Source organism: Pezoporus wallicus, unplaced genomic scaffold (genome assembly GCF_028554395.1).
Source record: "Pezoporus wallicus isolate ANWC-B61680 ecotype Strahan unplaced genomic scaffold, APGP_CSIRO_Pwel_v1 scaffold_6446, whole genome shotgun sequence".
Taxonomy (NCBI): domain Eukaryota; kingdom Metazoa; phylum Chordata; class Aves; order Psittaciformes; family Psittacidae; genus Pezoporus; species Pezoporus wallicus.
The window spans coordinates 7,230,096-7,254,286 of NW_026636264.1; the positions used below are offsets into that span (position 1 = coordinate 7,230,096).

The following is a 24,191-nucleotide window of genomic DNA, read 5'->3' on the forward strand; positions in this document are numbered from 1 at the left end:
GACCGGGAGGGGGCGGTGACGGCGGCGCGGAGAGGGCACCGCAGCTCCTCGGGGAGGCGAGTGGGCTCCGCCGCCCTCCCAGCGCCCGCCCCTCGCCGCCGCCCGGGGACCGCCGAGCCGCCTGGCTCGCCGCAAACTTTCCTGCGGCCGTTCGAGCTGCGCCTCGCCTCAGCGGGCGGCAGCTCTCAGGGCGGCGCGGAGCGGCACCGCTCGGTACAGGCACCGCCCGGCGGGGCGCGGTGGGAGCCGCTACCGCGCTGCGCTGTTCCGCCGCGGGACGCAGGCTGCGAGGACACCGAGCGCCCACCGGCTCCGCGCTGCTTCCGCGCCGCGCTGAGCAGCCTCTGTGCGCCCCAGCCGCGGGGCACCATGAGCCAGGCGCAGCCCTACGCCCCGCGGAAGAGCAGCTCCCCGGAGGGCGGCGCCCGGCGCAACGACAGCCAAGACTACCTGCTGCTCGACGCGGAGCCCTGCGAGGAGAGCGCCCTGCCGCCCTACGCTTTCTACCCAGTGTGAGTCCCTCCGGCCGGGACCGGCCTCCCTCCTTCCCTGCCTCCCTTCCTCCGCGGGTGGCACCAGTTGGGTACATCAGCCGCGCCGAAGGAGAGGGTGCACAGTGCAGGAGTGTTCATAAATCCGTAATCCTTTCATAACTTTGTTTTGTCAAAATCTTATAGCCTTGTGTGTTTTCATTAAATTTTGTTGGATAGCTGTGGTTTAGGGTGTAAGAGCATACGCAACAAAATCTAAATGAAATAGAAATTGCAAGGGTCCCAGGAACGGCAGTTTGTAACATCCAGTCCAGTTGACATTCAGTGTTGACAGTGACCCTCTGGTTACCTGTTGTCAGCAGGACTTACGTAATTACCGCTTGTTAATGCTTCTGAGAAGCTATCCCACAGAGGGGGAAATGAGTATTAAGCAGTGCAAGATGAGCCCTAAAATCTCAGGTGATTACCAGAAAATGTACACTTCATTTGTACGAATTGTATTTTATTGCTTGACTGGTAAGTTCCAGTTGTCAATCTCTCCTAATTTTTGCTGGTTTATCTGTGAGCAGGTTAAAAGCCACTTGACAACTACCTGGGTATAGGAAAGGAGTAATAGCAACAGAAGTGGCAACACTCTCAGTGTTTGATTATTTATAAACTCAGGTATGAACAATCAGAGTTTTCAGAATTCACTGCTGTATTGCTCTTCTAAGTGTTTTTGAGAGTACTAGTTCAGTGTGCTCATGTAAGAGCACACATAATTGCACATTGGACTTAAAACTCCATATCAAAATACATGAATTTGCACATTGGACTTAAACTCCATATCAAAATACATGAAAAACCTCATGATGATTAGTTCAGAGATTGGTTCTGACTAGTGGTCTTCAACTTTGCACTAATATGGCAATTCTGAAGTTCCTTTGCTGTGTATTTATTCAGAATGGTTGTGCAGCTGTGAGAGAATGTATCTTGCAGAAGTGATTCAGAGCATTTCTTCAAACAAAATTGTCAAGGTCAGTGGGGTGCTGATATTTTCCCTTCAGCAGTATAAGCAGGTCTTGGTCCAGTACACAAGTGTGGAGATTGCCTTTCATCCTCTTACAGTGGCTATAAGGATAGTATACATCCTAATCAAGTGGCTGTGTAGAACTAAGGGTAGCACTAAGTGCAGGAATTTATCTTCAGTTATGTCATGTCAAGCTCTTAGATGACTGATTCTGTGTACAGGTAGGTCCATGACTCTAGAATCCCTCCCTGATGGAAGATGCTTCCATCAGTCTGAGAGAATAAACAGAAGCTACCTGATATATGTGGTGGGTATAAATTTGAGGAATGTGCTCCTTCACAAATGTATATAATCTTTACTAAAAAGGGTACTTTAGTGGGCAGTGTTTGTTTTTTACATGCACATTAAGCATGGGGAAGCTGTCCTTTGAGGCTTCTCTGAGTGTGGAAAGAAGCCACCTCATAGGTGCCCATAGACAATGGCTATACACAACTTTTATGCAAGGACTTCCTTGGCTGGCAGCGGTGAACGCAGGGAGTATAGGCTTCTCCAGGGTATGCTGATTACTAAGTACAGATTTTGAATTTTCCTGCCCTAAATTCCACCTACATCATGTTTTTAGGTACATTTTGCAGATCTGTCTTTTCAGCCAGAAGTTAGTTTTACTAGTGGCCTTTGTATGGCCAAGAACAGAATCAGCTGATGTTAGGATATACTGTTTATAATCTTTGTCATCTACATGCAGTAAGAATACTTTTCTCTACTTTATCTGAAAATCCCTAAATGACGAGTATTTCCTGATGTTACTATGGTACAGAGTACTATATGAATCTTACCTTGTATCTTTAGAATTGTAAGGTCTCTGGATATTCTGAGTATACTGCTGATGGAGGGTCTGTATGACCCCAACAGATAAATTATTTAAAACCAGTATTTTATGTGCTGTGAATGTACTTGGGCTCAGCATACATGCCTTATCAAGTCTGCCCATACATGGCTTATCAGTCTTTATTCTTTAGCTACTTCTCCAGAAATGTGGCAGCTCAGGAAGCTGGTCCTGCTGTCAGATGCTATATTTTTCCTTTAAAGTCCTTGTATGTATCTCCAGTGGCCATTCGATTATGAGTCTAAAGTATGGGTTCTGTGGGTCTGTCCATTAGGAGGGAGCTCCGTGTTCCTTGAGGTTGAATGGTATGTCTGTGCTTAAATGCAAACACAAGAAAATAACCCTCCAGATTACATTAGTTGATGTATTAAAATGTTTTAACTAAAGTTACATTTCACTTGGAGTATTTTTTGGTATATCTAATTGCTAGGGTGTTTTTATATTTTAAACTAAGTGGAAAATTATAGGCATCATTTGCATGGGCAAAAATGCCCCAGGAACATCTTTTTGGTGGTGATAAATGCAGAACAGTAATGCAGGGTACAGCTGGCATCCAAAAAAAGCTGAAGTGTCCCTCCTTTTGAACATTATTGAGAGGGTATCGCACTTGCTGGTGTAATATGGCATGTTACTGTCACTTGAAAAGTAGTCTGATACTGAGCAATAGTTTTCCTCAAGTGGTGATTTACTGCTAATGCTGACGTTATTGCTTTTGTTGTTTATAGAACATGTTTTTCATATGTTGTTTTGTGATTGCCTTTAAGTGATTTAGTGCCTGAATAATAACCACAATAATAGAAAACATTTAAAGAGACCTATTTCTTGTATTTGTAGCTAAAGTCCTAATCCATCAAACTAGTTCAGTGGTATTACTCCTGAGCCTTGATATACAGCCCCTTTATAACAGCAAAAAATTGTCTGTTTAATAAAAGGCATGGAATTTGCTTTTTTTTTTCCCCCAGATGATTTTTCAGATGATTCACTAATTGCAAAGTAACGGGGTCACATTAAAGATCAGAGTAATTGTCAGTGTTCAACCCAGCTGGCTCGATGTTGTGTCAGTGAGTTCAGCAGTGCTGACTGGGTTATTAGGTTCAGGCTGAGACGTTATGGTGTGCTTAAATATTAAGTTACCTGTAAACTGGAAAAACATTTGAAATACTGAGCTGTCAGTGCTAACTGACTCTGTGATTATGCAGCAAGAGACCCGACAGATTTACAGATATTGTTGAGGCTTTCAGTTTCAGTACTGGTGCTCAACAGGCTGCCCAGGGAAGTGGTTGAGTCACAGTCCCTGGAGGTAGTTAAAAGGTGTAGATGTGGCACTTAATTTAGTGGTGGATTTGGCAGTACTGGGTTAATTGTTGGATCCGGTCACCTTAAAGGTGCTTTCTAAACTAAATGATTCTATATTGAATAAGTATGAATTCAGTACCACTCTTTCTGAAGAACAGCTTCATTGTGTCTGAGGTAGCTGCTAACTGTTGCAAACAAGACTTCAGCAAGGTACCTTGGGCTCATTAGCTATGCCAAGTCTTTTGGCAGTAAGTGAACAGAAGACTCTTACCTTTATTTGCGGTATGGTACAAAATGAAATTTTAATGTGATTTTGTGCTGAAAAATCTTGCTTTTCTTTTGAATTTTGAACCTTTGGTAGGAAAACCGCACTTCAAGATATCTGCAGAATTTGTAACTAAATGGTTTCCAAGAGGTAAGGCTACTTTTTAAGAATTGAATAATTGTGTATTAGAAATTATGTGCAAGTAAACACTTTCTTTCTGGTAGTCCTTTTCCACCTAGTCAGCAAGTCTTGCCCCTGATGTATCAAAACCTACATCGCAATCTACATGTCAGAAGATTGCCTCCTGAAGTACAAAAATGTGGATCCATTTTATTGTCTCTTGTGCAAGTATTTCATTGGCAAAAGGCCCAGTTTTGTAGTTTAAAACAGGATAGAAAGTGCATTTTCAAGTCTAACCCCAAATCTGAGTGCTGATGTGTGGTGGGATTTGAAAGTGATAGCACTTGTATGTAAACTCGCTACTGAAAAAACATTATTGACGAACAGCTTGTCAGCTTACTAAACTAGTGAGAATACGCTAATTCAGTCAGACATCTGGTTATATTGAAATTGGTTAAATTTGAAGGTTTTTGCCCTGTGAAAAATAAATATGTTTTCTTGTACATGTGAGGAAGGGTAATTATGCGTTAAAATGTTAGCTGTAAAGTAAATGAGGCACACAAATTATCAGATGAAAACAGAGGGGGAAAAGGGTTCTGATGTGCATAACTGCCTTCAGGCACAGGTTATTCCTCAGCTTTTGTGGTTTTCAGATCAAGTGTTTTTTGGCACTGTCGAACCCAATGCAGACTTTTAAACCATTTCTCTGTTAAATAATATCCTTAATAATTTCTTTCCTGCCTGCAATATTACAGTTTCTGCTATTGGCATAACATCAGTTTTATCTTCAGCCTCAACTATCTTGCTTGAAATGACCTGTAAAATTATCTTCCAGACTCTTCATTAGACATAATCTCTTCAGGGAGTACTGCGCAGCGTGGCAGCTGCGCTTCAGATTGCTCGTCTCTTTGCTGAGATGCTGTGTCCTCTGAAAATATGTTGCAAGGGTTTTGTAAAAGGTAGAAGAGTTAGCATGGGGGAGGGGGATTATTTCCTTTTACAGCCTAGTTGATGGAACACTTTCCTATGAATTAGGACTAATGGATCTACTTCCTGCTGGGCTCAGGAAAAAAAAATCATGTCTAGATCACTCATATTCTGGGTGACTGAATTTAATCCCCGAAGTCTTGGGTTAAAGAACATCACCATCGTTACCAAGCACCAGAAGAAATTCCAGCTTTTAGTTCCCTCTGCATTTCCTACCAGTATCTGGAAGGGAATGCTTCACTTTCAACATTAAGTGTGTCTTTAGTTCAGTTCTACTTTTTTTTTTTTCCCCTGCGTAAGTTCGATTTTGGTGAAGATTTGTGAGATTTGTTGTGTTTAGTTGTTAGGCACTTTTGTATTCACTTGTTGCACTCACTAATTTGGCTGTGAGCTTCCTTTTGTGGGCTGCATTACCTGAACGGTTTCCTATGCTAATACTTCATAATTGATTTTTGTTTCACCTATTGTGGCATTTCTGTAGATTTATATCTTAACCCTTACATGGTTACTGAACAAAAGAAATTAATCTCCCTGTGGGGCCTAATTTTATGAAACTGGAAGCTTTCCATGTAAGTAATTTGTTAAAATTTGCATGAGGAAGGTGGAGTAGTGATTAAGAAACGTGTGGGGTATGTACAGCGTACTTTTCACTGTAAATGTTAATAACAAGTGTGTTCTTTGTCGAGCACCCGCACAGCAGTATTTGTCACCACAGAAGCTGAAGGTTGTAATAACTGGCTACTTGAAGAATTCCTGCCAGCTCTCAGTGTCCCCAAATGAAGGTGACTTGGCATGGTGGGTCTACCTTCTCAAGCTGTGTTTAGACTTTCCAGCACTGCAAACATGAGCAAAAGAGAATTTTGGCAGTTAATCTGTATTCATCAATTTCTTTATAACTTGGTTTCATTCCTCAAACTGTGATGCAGTGCAAGGCAATGACTTAGTAAAGGGCTTCAATCTTAAAGCGCATAAAAGAAGTCTTACATACATGTTTGCGCACATATTTGTGAGTATCGACACTTGCACACAGGGTCTACTCAAACTAGAGGCTTAAAAGTTTTGTGCTGATAAGCAATATTTAAATGTAAGTTTTGGTAATTAAATGTGTACAGAAAGGTTAATGGTAATTAAATTACATGCGGTTTTCTCTGGAAAGGATTATCATTTTTATCTTCCAGTAGAATGGTTATTATTGGTTTAACAGTGACAATTTAAATACATAATGAAGTATACTATTTTTAGCAAAATACAAGTTATGGAATATAATGTGAAAATGACTAATTAAAGCCTGGATTTATTTTCTGTATCTGTTTCTATACAACTGTGCTATTTCATACCTTTAGTACAATCGACAGCAAAGCTCTATTGTCCCCCAAACCTAATATATTTAAATAAATGTCAAGATCAAAAAAGAAGAAAGAGGAAAAGGCAAGCATTGGCACTAGGAATGAAATGTGAGATTGGGCTGAAGAACCCCAAGTAAGTGGAGTAACAAAGGAACTCCGTGTCAAGGACTGTCATTTTAGGTGTATTCTCTAAGCTATGTGGGAAGTGTGGATGGCTTGTTTTCTGCCAGAGCTGAATATTTTGTTTAAAAACTTTTACTAATTTGAACAAATGGCAGTGGTGTGGGTGAAAGCTTTGTCGTGGGTGGGCCATTTTCTTTTAATGTGGAGTAGTAGTGATAAAATAAAAATGACAAATAGTAATAATAATAGTAATTGTAAAGAAGTAGATGGGATGCCTGCCTCTTTGTTCAGGCGTTCCTTCAGTAGTGCCCTTAGTCATACCGCTGTTAAAGTTCTGCCTTGTACATCAGTAATTAAAACTAAAACCAACCTTGGCCGCTGCCAGCCCAGGAGAACATGACTGAGTTGCTTTTTGCCCTTAGAAATTAATTAAATACAGGTTTTGGTGTCAGATTTGTTTAATCTCTGAAGAGATTAAAGAACTGAGAGATTTTTAAAAATTCTGTAGTATCTATGAGGTCTTCACATGCAGGTAGAAAGAAGGATCATGAACCAAAAAATCACCTTTGAAGCAAATTTGATTTAAAAATACCCCAGAAAACAGATCATGGATCACATTGTCTAGTGCTGCACCACTAGCAATTTTACAGAATACTCAGATTGGAGAATTTCTGTGAAACTTTGATGCATGTTACCAAATCTTGGATGAAACAGGTCAATTCTTACAAATGGCACCTCATATTCTTTTGAGTTAAATCCTGATCTGTTGAATGTAGTGTGAGTTTTGGTGGTAACTCAAGCGTTTGTCAGGTTTATATTAGAAATTGACTCAGTTGTAAATGACCTGCAGCAGCAGCAACTGCAGCAGCCCCTTCTGACCATCTGCACAAATAGCTGTTTCAACAGATTTACTCTTGGTGTACGCCAGTAGCTGTGCATGTTGCAGATTGTAATCCCTGAGCTGCACAGACCTCACGCATTTCTAAGGAGATGCTGGTTCATTGCTGCTAATAAGGGCAAATTACTGTGGAGCCAGATGAATTGTTGCTTCGAAAAGAGGACCTGGGTTTCACCATGACACATAGGGACCCACTATGTGCAAGCAGGCAGTGTCTAATTCAGAGGTGGACAGTAACTAGCCTGAAACTGAGGAGCTATTGAAGAGACTTGGCAGCTACAGCTTTCCTGGTTCTTTCTGAAATGTTATTTTTATTCATCTTGGTTAGCTTAACTAGCAAATAAGTATTTGCCCAGCAGGCTGGCAGGTAGACTACAGACTACAGTGCTAGTTGCACTGGTGTTAGTTCAGACGGACACTTGGCAGTGCTGATTTTCTCTTGGCCCATTCTGTGTTTCTCCTGTTGTGCACATTGACTGAATTTAGGAGTGATGACTGATTGTTTAGAAGCCTTTCAAAAGGAAAGATTCACTCATCTTTAAGGAGTGATTTACATTTTCTTTTCTGTTAGTTTTTTGCCTGTGGTGTATGTGTTTCAGTTCTTCTAGACATGACTTTTGTCCCCTTTTTTAGGACAGGTAGCCAGGTCAGACTGGTGAACTTTGTTAGAACTATTGTGTGTGCATGTCTTAGGCCTGCCAAGTGGTATTAACCCAACACTTCGTGCTTTTTGTAAGTCTCTTGAAGTGCATTGCAAACAGACCCATTGCACACAGTCTAGCTGTCAGCCTTCCAGCTGCTGGATGTTTGGCAGCAGAGAGAGCAGCTCTTTCAACAGCAGTGTTTTAAATCACGGACTGTGTCAATTAAACACCTCTACAGCGCGTGGCACATTGCAGGAGAATGTAAGGGCAGTGCCACCAGGAAATACTTGCAATTGAGGTGCAGCTTGTGGGAAGATGCTTTGGAAACTGCCATTGCCAAGCTCAGAGCAACTGTGCAATTAAGACTTGAGCCGTGAACATCATAAATACCATTTCTCTGCTGATTATGTTGTAGGAAAGTGCCCTACCTTCCCCACATACTGATGTGCATGTGAATCGCACGTGGCAGAAGCACACTTACGAGTGGGAGCTTGTGATGGGGACAGTGTCTGACATGCTTGATCACTTAGCAGTGGACTCCTGCATCCCTCCCCCATGAAATAGATGAGCTTGAGAGATGTGTGTTGAGTTGGAAGACCCACCGCACAGGGAAATTAGTGCTGTGGAGGATCCCAGATATTAGTTAAAATAGGGGATTGTGTGTGTTTTGTTTTTTTCTCTAAGCATTTGCAGTATGTGCCAATGTGAGACCAGAACCATCATTTTGAGGTTTGTTTTTTTTTTTTTTTAGTTCTTTCAGAAAATACTTTGAGCTTCTTTGAGAATTGTTCCTAATCAGCTGAGGGTTTTTATGATTGAAGAATGTAAACCAATTTTCTCTTCTATTTTGCGATGCAGCAATTGATTTTTCTATATTAGTTTAGTTCTGCTCTGCTAATCTTTGGTTTTATGCATTATTTCCTTAAACTAATTTAAAATTTCAATTCTCAAGTGTTTTTTTTTTAATTTATTAATGACATATCACATTTCTATATTATCCTATTCATTTCTCAAGAGAGTTTTTGTAGAATGCTGCTCTCGTGGCTTGCTTAAATGAATCTTAAAATCTTGCTTCTACCCTTACAATACCTGAATTTGTTTGTCTCTCTGTAAGTGTAGAAATCCAAACTAAAAAAATGCAACAACTGACAACAATTGACAACAATTGGATGGAAGTGCTGTAGTGATAACAGAAGTTAGTTAATATAATTTAATTTTCAGGTAGTAGGACTGGGATGAAACTTTCCAAGGATACGAGATATTTTGTATGACCTTATGTATGGCAGTCTTACTTCAGGATCTTCAAAACTAAGCCATACAACATCTAAATGTCTGGAAAGTTTGGGCAGCAATCCATGTTACTGCTCAAGTCCCAAGAGGGTTGAGAGTCTGTAACAGCCTCTTGCTGGCCAGAAAAGGATAAGGAGCAACATGGCAGACGTGGTGAAGGAAGAATAGCAGTGTCTTGACATCTAAGCAACAGATTAAACAAGCAAAAATTAGAGTGAGAGAGGAACGTAAGTTTCTGAAGACAGCAGTTTGTATAATCTAAAACCTTTCCTAGAGCACTGGAACAAAAGTCAGCTATAGCAGTATCTCCAGGAGGTCTGCAGAATGAACACTGCCTGCGGTATGAACCAGTAGCAGTTAATGTTCTTCACTTTTCTGCAGAAAAAAAGCCCCAAAACTTAGAGGATTAAGTCAGAAATATATTTAATCATTTAGTAACATCTGATGTGAGCACAGTGGTAGGTAAATAGTGACTGATGTGATCGTGAAATTTCAGTACTGCTTTGTATGATAAAATAATGATCTTATCTAACAAGTCGATATATAAAATATACACTGGGATTTCTTACCCCACAGCCGCTTCCAATCAAGGGAAACTTGAAAAAAGAATCTTAAGACTTACAGACAGCAAGGCTAATTTCTCTAGTCTTACTAGGCTGTTTGAGGATCTTTAATGACCGGAGGTTTCCATGTTATTGATTCTTACAGCAAATCTGAAAACCAGCAGAAATTTCCCCAGTCTGTGAGTGAGAACATTGATAATGCCTTAAAGGTAAAGAATATCCTTTGTGGATTACTCAGGTTCAGTTTGTGCATGTCTCCCTGACTCAATGAGGGGCAGAGGTAGCAGCCTGGCCGGGGATCGGTGTGCCTTTTCTGATCTCTGGCTGTGCATGCATGTCTTCATATCCCCAGAGGGTCAGAAAAGGCATGGAGGTACACAGTGAGGAAGAGGGGAAATAAGGGGACTCACTGTGCTGTGGGGGATATGGTGCAGTTCCTGTCTGGATTTCCTCATTGGAACTGGAGTGCGGGGTGGGAGGAATGGTGCATGTCCAGGTATCACTCCAAAGACAGCATGCATGCGTGCCTACAGGAAGGTGCAGGAACTCGGGAGCACTCCTAGTGGTGGTGATGTATACTTCTGATGCTTCATGTTCCTAAGTTCCTGATTTCATGAGTCTGGAACTTCTAGATCAGGTAACAGACATTGCATATTGTGGATAAAACATAGTAAGGCTGGTAGAATCTCCATGTCCATACATGTTTTATTTTCAAAATCTGTATACTTTAGTAAAATATCAGGAACTTTACCACTTTCTTTCGATTTAGACATGGGATTTGAGGTTATAAGGTAAAAATCTTGCTGGTACCTGCTTTCATCTCTCTCGTGGTCTTCAGGCTTTTAGTTGCTACATCCTTGACTGCTGATTTTGTGACAGGAGTGGCAGCAAATGTAGAAGAGGCTGAGAGGTTTGTCTGAAATGAAGCATTTAGCCTGACCTTGTGGTCTGGGCTCTTTCTGTAGTGCATAAAAGAGACAGGCACCTTCAGGGGCTGGCTCATCAGATCTGTTTCAGGACTGGGTAAATCATGCTGGTGTCTAAAATGCAGGAGATTGTTGACAAATGGCAAATCTATATTGTACAACATGCAGATGCATTGGCGCTCACTTCAGTGGGATTTGTGTTCATGTATATGTGAAGGATATTATCATCAGTCTTCAATATCCCATAATGTATATTTTGTGCTGTGTTTCACTGTTTGTGTTTGGGAACAAACTACAGAAATGTGAAATCTGCAATAGACAGTGAAAATCAGCATGTATGTCTTTGGTGAAAGCTAAAATCTGGCATATGTATATTTATATAGATGAATTTTCTGACCTTTGGCTACTGAACTATACAACATTCAGACTGACTATTTCGGAGAGAATTAAGAGGGATACTCTGCATGTCAGTCATCTGCACTGCATTAGTGAACAGAAGCAAGAAGAACAGGATATATATGTAGACCCAAATGGTTTTGCCTTTTACCAGAAGTAATCTTGGTTCTAATCTTAAATTCAAATTTGAGCTAAGCAACTAGGGCATAATCTTTCATTTTCATTAGAATGTTTACTTGCAATTTGCAAAAGTATTAAACCTGACTTTTTTTTAAGTAAACCCGAAAGATAGATTCCATAAGCATCACAAAAGATTTTGCAGAACTTCCTGATTTTCCAGTTGGTTGTCGCAGGTAAAGTAGCATTGCTAGTGGTCGTGTAACTTTGTCTCAAAACAGGTTTTCCTACAGTTGAGGCTGTTTAGTGACATTCTGTGATATCGGATCCTGTTCTTCCCTCTTGAGTTACATTCGTAGCTGTATCACCTTTAATTAATTTCATGCTTCTGCAGTCTGCATGCAGGCTAGTTCAAACTGAAGGTGAGGCTGTACCTTAGTTATAACCAGGATGTTGCTCTGCAATTATTTTAAATTTTAAAACATTAATTGCATAAAACTGGCATAAAGTTTACGTAGAAAACAGGCACATTTTCTGTTCAGGAATTAATTAAGTTCTTAATTTTCAGTGTCTTGGTCACCTGAACATTCGTGCAGAATGATTTTTCTCCGTTCACAAAGTATTTACACTTATACAGGTTTTTGTCTCAGGTGGCTAGAAACTCTTCCTGGAGTTTAAGGAAGGATCCTGCCCATTTGGAGACATGAGGACAGTTTTGGTGAATCAGAATTGCATGAGAGATGCAGCAGCACATTGCCTTTTCTGAGTGAGAGGTAATTTCTTTATCTGGAATTGCTCTTTTAAATGTATTAGTGTTATATTGGGAGAGGGAGAATGTTACCCCAAATACAAATTACCAGCCAGGCATCCCCTGGGCACTGGCACATTACAGCTGGCTGCTTATTATTGTAAGAAATAAGTAACAAGATTCGGAGTGCTGAATGCTACCTGAAAATTCGAGTTCATCCTTGTGTGCAGGCTCACAACTGGACCCAGCAGCAGGGTGCTGCTTCTTGGTTTGTATGGGGTGTGAGTTGGTTCTTTTGGTGTTGGGATTCTGCCTCTCTACCTGCTGGGGTTGTGTTGCTCTTCTGTGTGGTGATAGCAAACAGTCAAGATTGTTGCAACTTTATCAGCACAATATCCCACCTGTTTGAGGAAAGCATATTTTTCTGTGACACTCGTTGGGCATGTTTGCATGTTGCTGGACTTACAGCGTTTGTCCTGAACATAGGCAATGAGTTGTTAGGGGAATGTGTTCAGTTATACCCATTGGTATCACTGAATTGGCTAAAGATTCAGTGATCAATAGGATCACCTTGCCTCTTGCTCTGCTTAATAACCCCTGAGCTCAGAACTGAGATAGATGGTGGAAGAGAACAAGAAAATATCTAATGCTGCTGTTATGTACATCTGAAAGTATCCATTCTGAGAATGTAAGGTGCAGTAAATACCAAATAAAAAACAAAAACCCAAACAAAATGAAACAAACAAACAAACAAAACCACCGAAAAACCCAAGATGCTAAAAATGTAACTGGAAAGAATGCTTGAAAGGAACGTAGAAAGTTAGGGATGTACAAAACGAGAATTCCTTCTTTTGCTACCTGTTTCCAATCATCAATAAACACCTTCCTAAAAATTCAAGGTAATTTCCAGAAAACAGCAAAGCCAGTTGAAGCTGCTGTACATTCCTGTGCCCTGGACCTGGATACTGCAGAGTCCCCCATCATGGGGGAGAGAGACTAAGAAACTATTTCATGACACTTTTCATATGCAGCATCCAGAGAAAAGATAAATTGTCGAAGTTAACTTTGTATCCCAGAGATTATTTCTGCATGAGGGTGTGACTCTTCGTTTCTCACACTTGTGCATTTACTGCTGCTCCAGAGACTACAGAATATAACACTTACAAGAGGATCATGGGGGAAAAAAAAACAACTTCTAAGTAAATAAAATTGTAAGTGAATCTCTGCAAGTGAGTGTTTTATCTCCCCCTCCTCTCCCTCATCATTCTAGAGTGTTGCCTTGTACACTTGGCAAAACAGAACAATTTCATTTTCCAATAAGGGAACACTGTGTTCCCACTTTCTCAAGTCCTATGTAAAAGTGAAAGCTGAGTAAATGTGGAATTTCTCTTCATATGTAATGTTACTGTTTTGTGTCTGTATTCATGGTTAAAAGAATTACAGTTTCAGTTGGTTTATTTTGCCAAACAAGTCTTGTCAAAACTGTTCTCAGAAATACTGACCATTTACTTTTTGATCCAAAGTGTTTCAATATGTCTGAAATAAGAATGTTTAACTTGGCTTGTTGAAGCCACCCTCAATTACATGTGAGTCGATTTGATATTAACTGCTTTTGTTTTCCCCCACGTGACTGTATAGAGGACAGTTTAAGCTCTCTGCTGAACTCTTTTCCATAGTATGTGTGATATGACTGCCTTGGCAGTCAGCAGCATTCAGAGTGTATGTGTGTGTGTTCAGACAATGGTGTTCTCTCAGGTTCAGCCCAGGCAAGGCACTTCTGACCAAAGCTACAATTCAGTCTCCCTTCTTTAGGAAAATGTAGTTGTTCTGTGGAACACTAACAAATGCCCACATTGTCTTTTGGTTTTGATTCACTGAATTCTCTGGGTATTAGTGTTAAGTTATAAAGGATGGTGTTTCTATGTAACAAAAGTTTTAATTAAATGATAGTTCTTCTTGAGCATATTGCAAACCCAGTATAATGTGATACTAAGTAGAATTAAGTAGGAACTATTTTCAGGTGATGTTTACGATTGCACCATGATGTCAAATGCTCCAAAATCTACTTTCATATGTCAGTTTGAGTAAATACCCCTTCGGAAGAATTCTTTTTTCTCAATTTCACCATGGTGAATTACTGAGTGATAAGGTATGTTTGTGTGGTGTCAAAGACCAGGTTGCAAGAAGTGTTTCAACTTGGGCAGAACAGAAATCTCAGTCCACAGTTGCTACCTCCTAGAAAAATGTCAGCAAGGTAGAGCCATTGTTCTGTCTCTTCCTTGTGTTTCTTCTTGAAGATTATGATCTTGAAGTTTCCTCAGTGTATTTTGAAACTTTTATTTTCTGCTGTGAAAGTGAACCTCTTGATTTCCATTTAGATATAATTACAGTCTTTGTCAAGTAGTTGTAAAAGCTTCCCTATGCTGTCCTATTATTACTACATAACTGGACAACGTCAATAACTAATTTTTTTTCTCAAATATACTGGCCCATGGATTTCTTTTTTTCGGTGGGATCAAAGGCAACACAATATTCAGTGGATGCCAGGGCTTTTTCCTTTCTTTTGAGGGAGGGGACAGAAGGTTCTTGAAATTTTACAGTTGTCACAGGAAAATATTCTGCAATTCCGCGGTAGCAGTAACTGTCAAAGGTCTCATTTTATGGTTTTGACCTACCAACTTAGGTCTCTCTTTTACATTGTTCCGTTTATTGGAATTGTTTCTACACCTCAGGTCTGAGAAAGGCAATTTGTGTGGGGATTGCATGTACGACTTGACACCAGTTTTCACTAGATATGTCCCTGAGGTCGGGATATCAAATATTTCATTTGTGCGTAGCAGAGAACAATAAACATCATCATTGTTTCTTTATAAGGAAGAAGTTCTTTACTGTGAGGGTCATGAGGCAGTGGAATGGGTTGCCCAAGGAGGCAGAGAATGCTTCATCCCTGGCGGTGTTCAAGGCCAGGCTGGATGGAGTCTTGGGTGCCGTGATTTAGTGTGAGGTGTCCCTGCCCATGGCAAGGGGGGTTGGAACTAGATGATCTTAAGGTCCTTTCCAACCCTAACTATTCTATGATTCTTACAGAGTAATTACTTTTTAATAACAGTAATTAAAATTATTAAAAAAAACCCCAAAGTAATTACTTTTTTCTTTTATATATACATGGTTTTCCTTTGGGATTTTCTTGGGGTTTTTTGTTTTTGTTTTGCTTTTTTTTTTGTCTTTTTGAGGTTTTTTTTTTTTGATGCTGAATACATATTTCTTCAGGCTGCTTTGCAGCAGATAGCGGGTAACATCTACAGAAATAACTCTTCTCACTGGGATTCAGTTTAATGCTTTTAAATTGGTTTTAGTTTTTTTTCTGGGTAGCAGCACTCGGCTATTTGTTTTGTTGAATACCACTTTGGTTTTTAAGCACTTTTAAGGTGAATTTTATCGTATTGCCTTGGTTCTTCCATTTAATTAGTAATACATCATGTTTGCATAATGAGAATTGCTGCTTTTGAACATAGATGCATGGAACATTGCATTATTTTCCCACAAGCAGATAAGGGTAAAAAAAAAACAAAAAAACCCAAAACTCCTGTACTGAAACTAGAATTACTGTGAAAATCATTATTTTACTGAAGAAGGAAAAATTGGTTTAGATTTACTCTTTTCTCTGAACTTGTTAAAACCCAGAGCTGCTAGTTAACATCAGCATTTCAGCATTGGTTGAGTTACAACTGAAACTATTCTGGGTAGCTTTCAGTTTGTAGAAGTACTTGGTTACACCAACATTCATGTTGCTGATGGACACATTTCACTGTGTTACAGAATATGATGAATGAACAAATAGATAAACAAGGTCTTTAATCAGTCAAATATGACTACTAGAATAATCATACCCATTACCTTTTTGGAATTGTGTATATGTATTATTGCTTGTCTGTTTTATGGGAAACAATTATTTCTAGGTTAATTGCTGTCTTTAATACAGTTATACCCTCCTCTGCTTTTCTTGTGATGCAGAGACAACTTCTTGTCTGCTCTTTCTTGGGTGCTGAGCAGAATGTGTATGTGCCGCTTCTGCAGAAGGTAGTTCTCTTGTCACCAAGCCCTAGTCACCTGCCTAATTGCAGCAGGTTCTCCTATTGTTCTTTCCTTTTCAGGCATTTATAAGACCTTTAGTGTTTTTTCCCATGCTGTGAGTAGTTCTGAGGTAGAGAGTTGTCATTTTCCTAATCAGTTGTTTACATGGCTTTCATTTCATATCAGTCCCTTTTATCCACAATTGCATCTTCTCATACTTACCATATTAGTCTTGTTAGAATCATAGAATAGTTAGGGTTGGAAAGGACCTTAAGATCATCTAGTTCCAACTCCCCTTGCCATTGGCAGGGACACCTCCCACTAAACCATCTCACCCAAGGCTCTGTCCAACCTGGCCTTGACCACTGCCAGGGATGGAGCATTCACAATTTCCCTGGGCAACCCATTCCAGTGCCTCACCACTCTTACAGTAAAGAACTTCCTCCTTGTATCCAACCTAAACTTCCCCTCCTTCAATCACAAGACATTTGTGTTCAGCATGGAGAATCCATGATGTTAAAATTCGTGTTTTTCTCCTCATGTTATTGGCAATTTTCTTCCATTCAGAACCCTCACCCATGAAGTTGACAAATATGATTAAAGCACAGTTCATTCCTATGTTTGAGTGTTAGTTCAGTTCTGACTGGAGGGCTTGCTGATCTGTCATATCCCTGTTGCAGGCTTGCTGGTCTCTGTTGTACCAGTAGGTTTTACAGATGAACCATGCAGGTGTACTTCCTCTAATTCAATAAACTTGTTTTTGTTTCTTCCACTCTCTTCTATCTTTACTGGCATTGCATGTGGAAATATTGAGGTGATTTTACTTGCTACATCATTTCCCATCGAGAGTTCATTCTTTGCAGCTTGATGGGGTTTTATTGCCAACTCTGTGCTACAGAAAATAAGAATTATGCTACTGAAGATCTTAATTTTTGTGCATTTTTTTCTTAAAAGATGCCCAGTAGTCGTGTTTAGGACAAGCAATAAAAAATGTGAATAGCTAAAATGAATAAAGGTTTAAAACACCCAAGTGATTGTTTTGTATTTAGTCAGACAATACCTTTGGCAGCATTTCTCTGACCAGGTAGCAAAGGAAGCATCTAGCTGAAATGCTGTCTTGTTAAGGCATTTTCATTGTTTCTATCATCCTTTTCGAAATCCTTTGCAGCTCTTCTATTGGAGGTACTTTTTCTTTTTCTCTGACCTTTTTGCTGATATTGTAGCCTATTGCTTGGAACTACAGCTCTGTATAATAAGTTGTGCTAAAGGTAATGGTGAAAATTGTGTCTGGCTCATGCCAGGAGAAGTAATTCATACCACTAGGAGAACAGGGAAAAGGAAGAAAAGGCAACCTTTTGAGTTTGGTCTGAACTCTGTGCTGGTGTTTCACCCCGTGCTTGAATCTCCCCATGCATTTCCTGGATTGCTGTTGGATTTAGATACATGAGTGGCTGGGATGAGCTCATTAAACTGTGCTTTGTAATACATGTTTGTTTTCCCTTCTTTTATAAACCTACCTGTAATACATACATGCACTCATGTGTGTACCCTTTTTGAAAATAGATGGCATTAAATTGAATTAAAGGAAATCACTCCGTGTTAAATGACAAAGGCAATGAGAGCTCAGCAGAACTCTTGGCAACTGCAACACTGGCTTGTGTTAGCCTGTCAGAGTAGTGTTATGTTGCTCCTCATCAGATGGAGTCCTGTGCTTAGATGGTGGCTGCACCTTACATGGGTATGAATTGTGTGAAGGCAGTCAGGAGCTGCTTCTCCCTCCCCATCACCCTTAAGGGGCATTGCAGCTTCTGAGCTAAGTAAATGTGTAGCACTGCTGCCAGAATACCATATGGCAGGGTAGCCAGAAAACATAGAGAGGGAGAAGACAGGATCATGTCTCTGTCTCAGAGGTACACAGAAGGGGTGGCCAAGGTAACCAGTCCTGTGGGATGCTGAGCAAGAGTTATTTTGCATCTAGTACATGCAGAACTGTTTTCTCTGGGTTAGTTTTTGCAATGCAATGTGAACTGCTGCATGCCAATTAATCTCTCTTAAATTGACATTGTCTAAAGGCTTGGCCAGTTTGAGCATGAGTTTTAGGGGGAGCTGGCATGTCCTAGCATCACACCTTTTAAATACAAGCCTACGGAAGCTCTGAAGCAGAAAATCTCAGTGCCCGAGCACCCACTTGTTATTGCAATAATATGGTTAAGCATGTGTTCTAGCATTTGACAAGTGATTGCAAACATAAGCAAAGCAGTTGAGTCAGACTATGGCATTTTCAAATAAGGCTCCACAGAGCTAAAGACACAAATATTTACTGCTTGAGCTCAAATCTGTTGCCTGGAAAGATTCTTGGGTTTTTATGTTGACCAGGCATACAGCTGGGAAGGCAAAAGGTGGAGTCCTGGTGAGCGCTGTCACGGACAGGGCTTGTTTGCCAGCCTGAAATCAGTTTTACTTCCTCTGTTTCAGCATAGCCTGGCTAATATTTTCATACTTTGTAACAGCTGCCAAACAGAAGATGCTGTCTGTGCAACTCTCCAGGTTATTATGGCTAGAAAAAGACAGTGCTCTGTAGAGCTCACCTAGTGCTGATAGATCATTACATTAATAAGGAAAGCAGTTAAATACTGTTTAAATATTGAAAAATAAACATATGTTGAAGAGGTTGACAACTGAAGCATAAGAGATGTAGCTTGAGCACTTTTTAAAGAGAACTGTACTAAACATGGGACTTGCACTGAAACAATTCAGATCCAGCCAAATGCCACAAAATCTAGTTTGACAAAAGCAGCAGTCAGTAGCTTTATAATGCAGACGTTAAAGTGAAGGGTGCCACAGCTGTCCATCTGGCTTTCCCAGTTTCTGTGTTCTGCTTAATCACAGATGCCAGCCAGGGAGGTATTTGTGTCTGCAGAGGCATAACCCCAGGCCTGGGAAGGGCCAGGCAGTGTTACAGAAACTGCTATATCTTCTATGGCTGTCTCTGCATATGGGGATTCCCTTCAAACAGAATAGCCATCAACTTCTGACCAGGAAAGCATGACAGGTTTGTTATTAGTAGTTTAAAATCAGAGGGCTATCAGGCACCCGACAACTATTAGTTTGTTTTCACAAATGTGATTATATGAGCTTAAATGGCAGCTCTGTTAGACTCTCTTTTGCTTTTGAATTCATCTGTACACAACTGGAGCAGGGAGCAGTGGCAAGTGGTATGAAAATGTAAATTATCTGTCTACCCATAAGGTTGAACACATATGAAAGACCCTTCCAATTCAGAAAGCACTTGAGCTTGTGATTAAGTCTTCATGGTTTTAATGGAACTAAAGTGTATCCTTAAGTGAAAACTTTTAGTTTACAGAAGAGGAAATGGAAAGAACCCATTCTGGTATTTTACTATTTTTATGTTCCTTATGTGCTTTTAAATAATTTAAATTATGGTTCTATTTTATATTTCTTTTATGTTTTTTTTCATTGGGAAGCAATAAATCAACTTTTCTGTAGTGTTCATTTGAATAATAATGAGTCATTTAATTGAGATGATAATAACATGAGTTAGAAATTTTGTAAGACATAAAAATTTAAGTTCCAGTCTTTAACATTAATGAACAGTATTCATTTATATGTTAGAAAGATGGGTAGGCAGAGAGGTATTTGTTATACCTATATTGACCTAATCCATTTCTGTATGTGGATTTTATAAAGCTTGTTGTAAGGCTTTAAAGCACTTGTCAGTTTTGCAAATTTAGAAGGGGATAAAAGGACAAATTAATATGCATAAATAGAGATTGAAAGATGATTTGCACAGATAAACAATAGGACCTTACCTGCTAAGAGGTTCTATCAACTGTAAAATGTAAGAATGAGAATTAGTTTAACACTAATGCTTTCATTTTGGTACCTGAGACAATTTAGACATGTCAGCACTGAGTAGTGGTGTTAGCTGACAGGAGAGAATCACAGTATTTCACGCCTAGTTGAAGAACAAGAATTTGAAAGTGAGTACTGCTCGCAACAGGAAGAAGAATCAGTCACTCATTTAATTTAAAGAGCAAATGAGAGTACTTAAGCACTGAGAACCTAAGTATATCTGAGGAAGTCTTTAAGAACATGGAGTGTATCTTGGCTACAGTCAAGCTGTTGAACTTTCTACTCTCAGAACTCCAGCTGTTCTTACAGATGACAGAGAACATGAGAACACCAGTGCTGCAGTGTTATAGCTCTCCTGAAGTAGGCCTGAAATTTGTGGCTTATGTTACAGAGAAGCAAGTTTCAGCTTAATTTAGCCACCTAGCATCTCTTCAGTCTACTTATTGCAGGTGAACTTGATTTGACTAGGTATTGTTATACTTACTCAAGACTTTATTTTCTAGTTATAAAACATGTGCTATGTTTTCTGCAGTTCTCCAGATACTTACCAGTTATCTTCTCGGTGTGTAGGCTGAAGAAAGTCTGTGTGAATTCCTGATACATCCATGACTTGCATTCTTACTGATTAAACTGCCTTTTGTGTGTGTTGTGAGGGGTGCTATGTTTTGATTTGAGAACTTTAACAATTTGCATTTTTAGAAGTTAATTGTGACTGGATGATTTGTAATGTGCTAAGCTACCAAAAAAAACCTTTACTACCATCCACTTTCTTTAATGACTGTTCAGATATCTTTATGGTTATCTTTAGAATTCCCATGAATTTACAAAACAGAACTTGGCTGGGGAGCAGCTTTGTGGAAAGGGACCTGGGGGTCCTGGTGGACAGCAAGCTCAATATGAGTGTGCAGCTGTGGCAAAGAAAACCAGCAGGATGCTGGGTTACATCAACAAGGGCATCACCAGCAGACGTAAAGATGGCATCATCCCACTCTACTCAGCACTTGTCAGGCCACACCTCGGGTACCGTGTTCAGTCTTGGTCCCTCATGTACAAAAAGTGTGTGGACAGGCTGGAAGAGGTCCAGAGGGGGGTTACAAAGGTGGTCAAAAGACTGGGAAGCCATATGAGAAAAGGCTGATAGAGATGGGTTTGTTCAGCTTGGGGGAAAAGAAGGCTCAGAGGAGACCTTCTCAGATGTTTCAGTAACTAAAAGGTGGCTACAAAGGAGATGGAGACAACGAATCATGTGGAAAAAATGATGGGTGATGGACACAAGTTACTCCTTGGAAGATTCCAGATGGACACTAGAGCAACGTTTTTCACAATGAGAACAATCAGCCATTGGAATAATCCCTTCAGAGCTCGTGGATTCCCCCAAACTGGACACTTTTTAAGATTCGGCTCGACGGGGTGCAGGGACACCTCGTCTTGGTTATGCTTTGCCTGGAAAGGTTGGACCATATGATCCCTGAGGTCCCTCCAACCTGGCGTTCTATGATTCTATGATACCTTAGGATAGTGGTACAGGTAATGTCATAAATGCAATTAAGTCAGACACAGATAAATGCTATGGTGATAATGGGGTGTTTATGCATGTCAGCTGGGAAAAGATCAGTAGTTTTGTAACAGCTTACACCACCTCCAGATCACCTTATTTATGGCATGGTTTGGGGGAAGGGAGCAGTGTTCAGACAAATTTTATATGGAAGGGAAACATTGAGAAACGTTTTATTTGAAGACCAAATTATTATGAACTTTAAAAAGCCATTTTTGCCATACATGCAAAGCCCTGCAAATGATAAAATTGTTTTAAAATTTTAAAGATTAGTCTTTCTGATTATGAATGCTCATTTTTAAGCATCACTTCTAGAATGAGGAACTTATTTTAAGGGCAGTTGTACCTCCTGTGAAATAAATGCTTTTGATTACTTGTATCTGATACTGGATTTATGAGATTTTTGATTTTGAGGCTTACACATGAATTTGCTAAAGTGAGCTTCAAGGTTGATAAAGTCACCTGTGTATGATTATAGCAGGAGGTTTTTTTATGTGCATTCTGTCAGATTTTATCCTAAATCTGAAAATGATAAGTACTAGTATGTCAGCAGTTCAGTACTCGGCTATATTTCTTCAGTTACAAATGTAGTAACTTCAAGGAAAGCTAATGGTGACCTTCAAGTATGAACAACACTGAAACATTCTCTATTTTGAAGTTATATCTCAAGATATATAGTACACTTACAAGCTGTGAGTTTTCATTAACTATTTCTATACTGTGAGTTGATCTAATTTTGATTTTGGGGGTTTCAGCTCAGGGCAAATGGTATTCTTGATATTCTTATGCTAGGGCAAGTTTAGTGAGACAGTTATTATCTGTGCTTTCTTTTTCCTAAAATGTACATTTCATTATGACCAAAACTCTTGTTTAGGGCAGGAAGGCCTCACCTCACTTGACACAATAATTAGAAACGAAATAATAATTAAATGGAATAATAATTATATGCTGTGTGAAAGTACCTTTCCACATTTGACATTTGTTTAAAGTTTACAATATTTACTGCACATTGCACAGAAATGGGGACAACTTTCAATTATAATAGGTCCTACTTCTCATTCATAAGGCAATTCTGATCCTTTTACTTATGTTGGAGAGAGCCAGACCCAACATATGACCAGAGTAATACTTGGGAAATGTTTTGTTTGTTCCCTTCTTAAGATGTCAGGTAGAGGATTTCTAAATAAGCTTCTTGGAAAGTACCAGAAATACAATTGATTTCTCAGGGACTTTGGGTTTGGAAGAGGCAAAGACGCCAGAGAGGTCAGTGGCCTCTGTGAGAATCCTGAGAGTGGAGTCAAGGCATGAATGTCATGCACAGTGTGTGAAACTTGACAAATGCGCAACAGTTGTCAAATAACTTGACTCTGAACAAAGGTGAGAGAGCAAAGTGTATCTGGTAATGTTAATTACATCATTTGGTGAACTACTCAAAGGTGCTGAAGTGCTACGTTGAGGAGTCCCAAAAATTCTTAGAAGAGTGACACATATTCAGGCTGAAAATATCAAGAGAGCTATAGTGGTTTAAATGGTACTACAGTAATAATTAGCACAGCTAAATTGTTATAAAACCAGTCATGGGTGTTTTGAAAGAGCAATTCTCTGATTTGAACTTTCAGCATCACCAGACATCACTTTAGTCATCACTGTCCTTAAAAAAAATAAAAATGACTTGCACTGTGTTGTACATAATATACTTGCTCATTGATAATGTGATTAATTGGATCACTCGAGTTACCCAAAGGTCTATTCATAATCAGTAGAGAGAAATAATTATCTTTAGTGCACTGTTTACATCAACCTGGATGTAAAACTGTTAAGATGTCTACAGCAGTGCAAAATAGGTGAGGTGTACCCCAGGGGTTTCTGGTTCTGCCAGTTAGAGTATGAACGTGTTGCCAAGCTCATGTGTCCCTTTCCATGCTGTATTCCTATGTGTCTGTTATTTAGATAGCTGCATAGAAATGCAGAGCACAGCATATCTCCATGGTGGTGTAGCACTCAAATGTGTACAGGAGTTGTGTTTAAATTAATCTTTCAGGCAAATTACATGAAATATCTGAACTTCTGTAGATTTCTTTCTGCTTCAAAATAATCTATTTTCATATGGGTATTGAAATGGCAAAGGGTCATGTAGGCCATCCAACTAAAAGTCCATTAAAATGAGAAGCTTTTTCATCTTGAAACAAGTAGAACATGACCTGTGAGAGGCACAGCTCTGCCATCTTTTGCTCTGTTGTGTCAGTTAAGAGGAGATATATTGAGCAATGTCTGATCCAAAATAAACTCTTCATAGCCTTTTTTTGATTATATATTTGCTTTTTGATTGTGAATCTTTGCTGATTTAGTCTTTTTCTAAATACTATTAACTGTGAAATGATCCCTTTATCTCTTTATTATCTTTTTTTTTTTTTTAAATAAAAGGTCAGTGAAGACTAATGCCAGCAGTACATTAACTGCTTTGGAATTCTTAAATACATCGACTGTAGCTCTCCCTTGTGGTGAAGTACTGGACCAAGACTTGTCCTGGTTCCCTGCTTCCTATTAATGTGGTTTTGGAATAATCTCTGACTATTCTTCAGGC

The 24,191-nt window shown here is 39.6% G+C and overlaps 1 protein-coding gene across 1 annotated transcript in view; it reads left to right on the plus strand.

The window, feature by feature from the left end:
- Positions 1 to 213: 213 nt before the first annotated feature.
- TRPC6 (transient receptor potential cation channel subfamily C member 6) overlaps positions 214 to 24,191 on the plus strand; it is an 86,220-nt gene continuing 62,242 nt past the window's right edge. Inside the window, exon 1 of the mRNA XM_057399768.1 lies at positions 214 to 512. Within this exon, the coding sequence (XP_057255751.1) occupies positions 370 to 512 (143 nt within the window). The 5' untranslated portion in view covers positions 214 to 369. The remainder of the gene's footprint in view (positions 513 to 24,191) is intronic.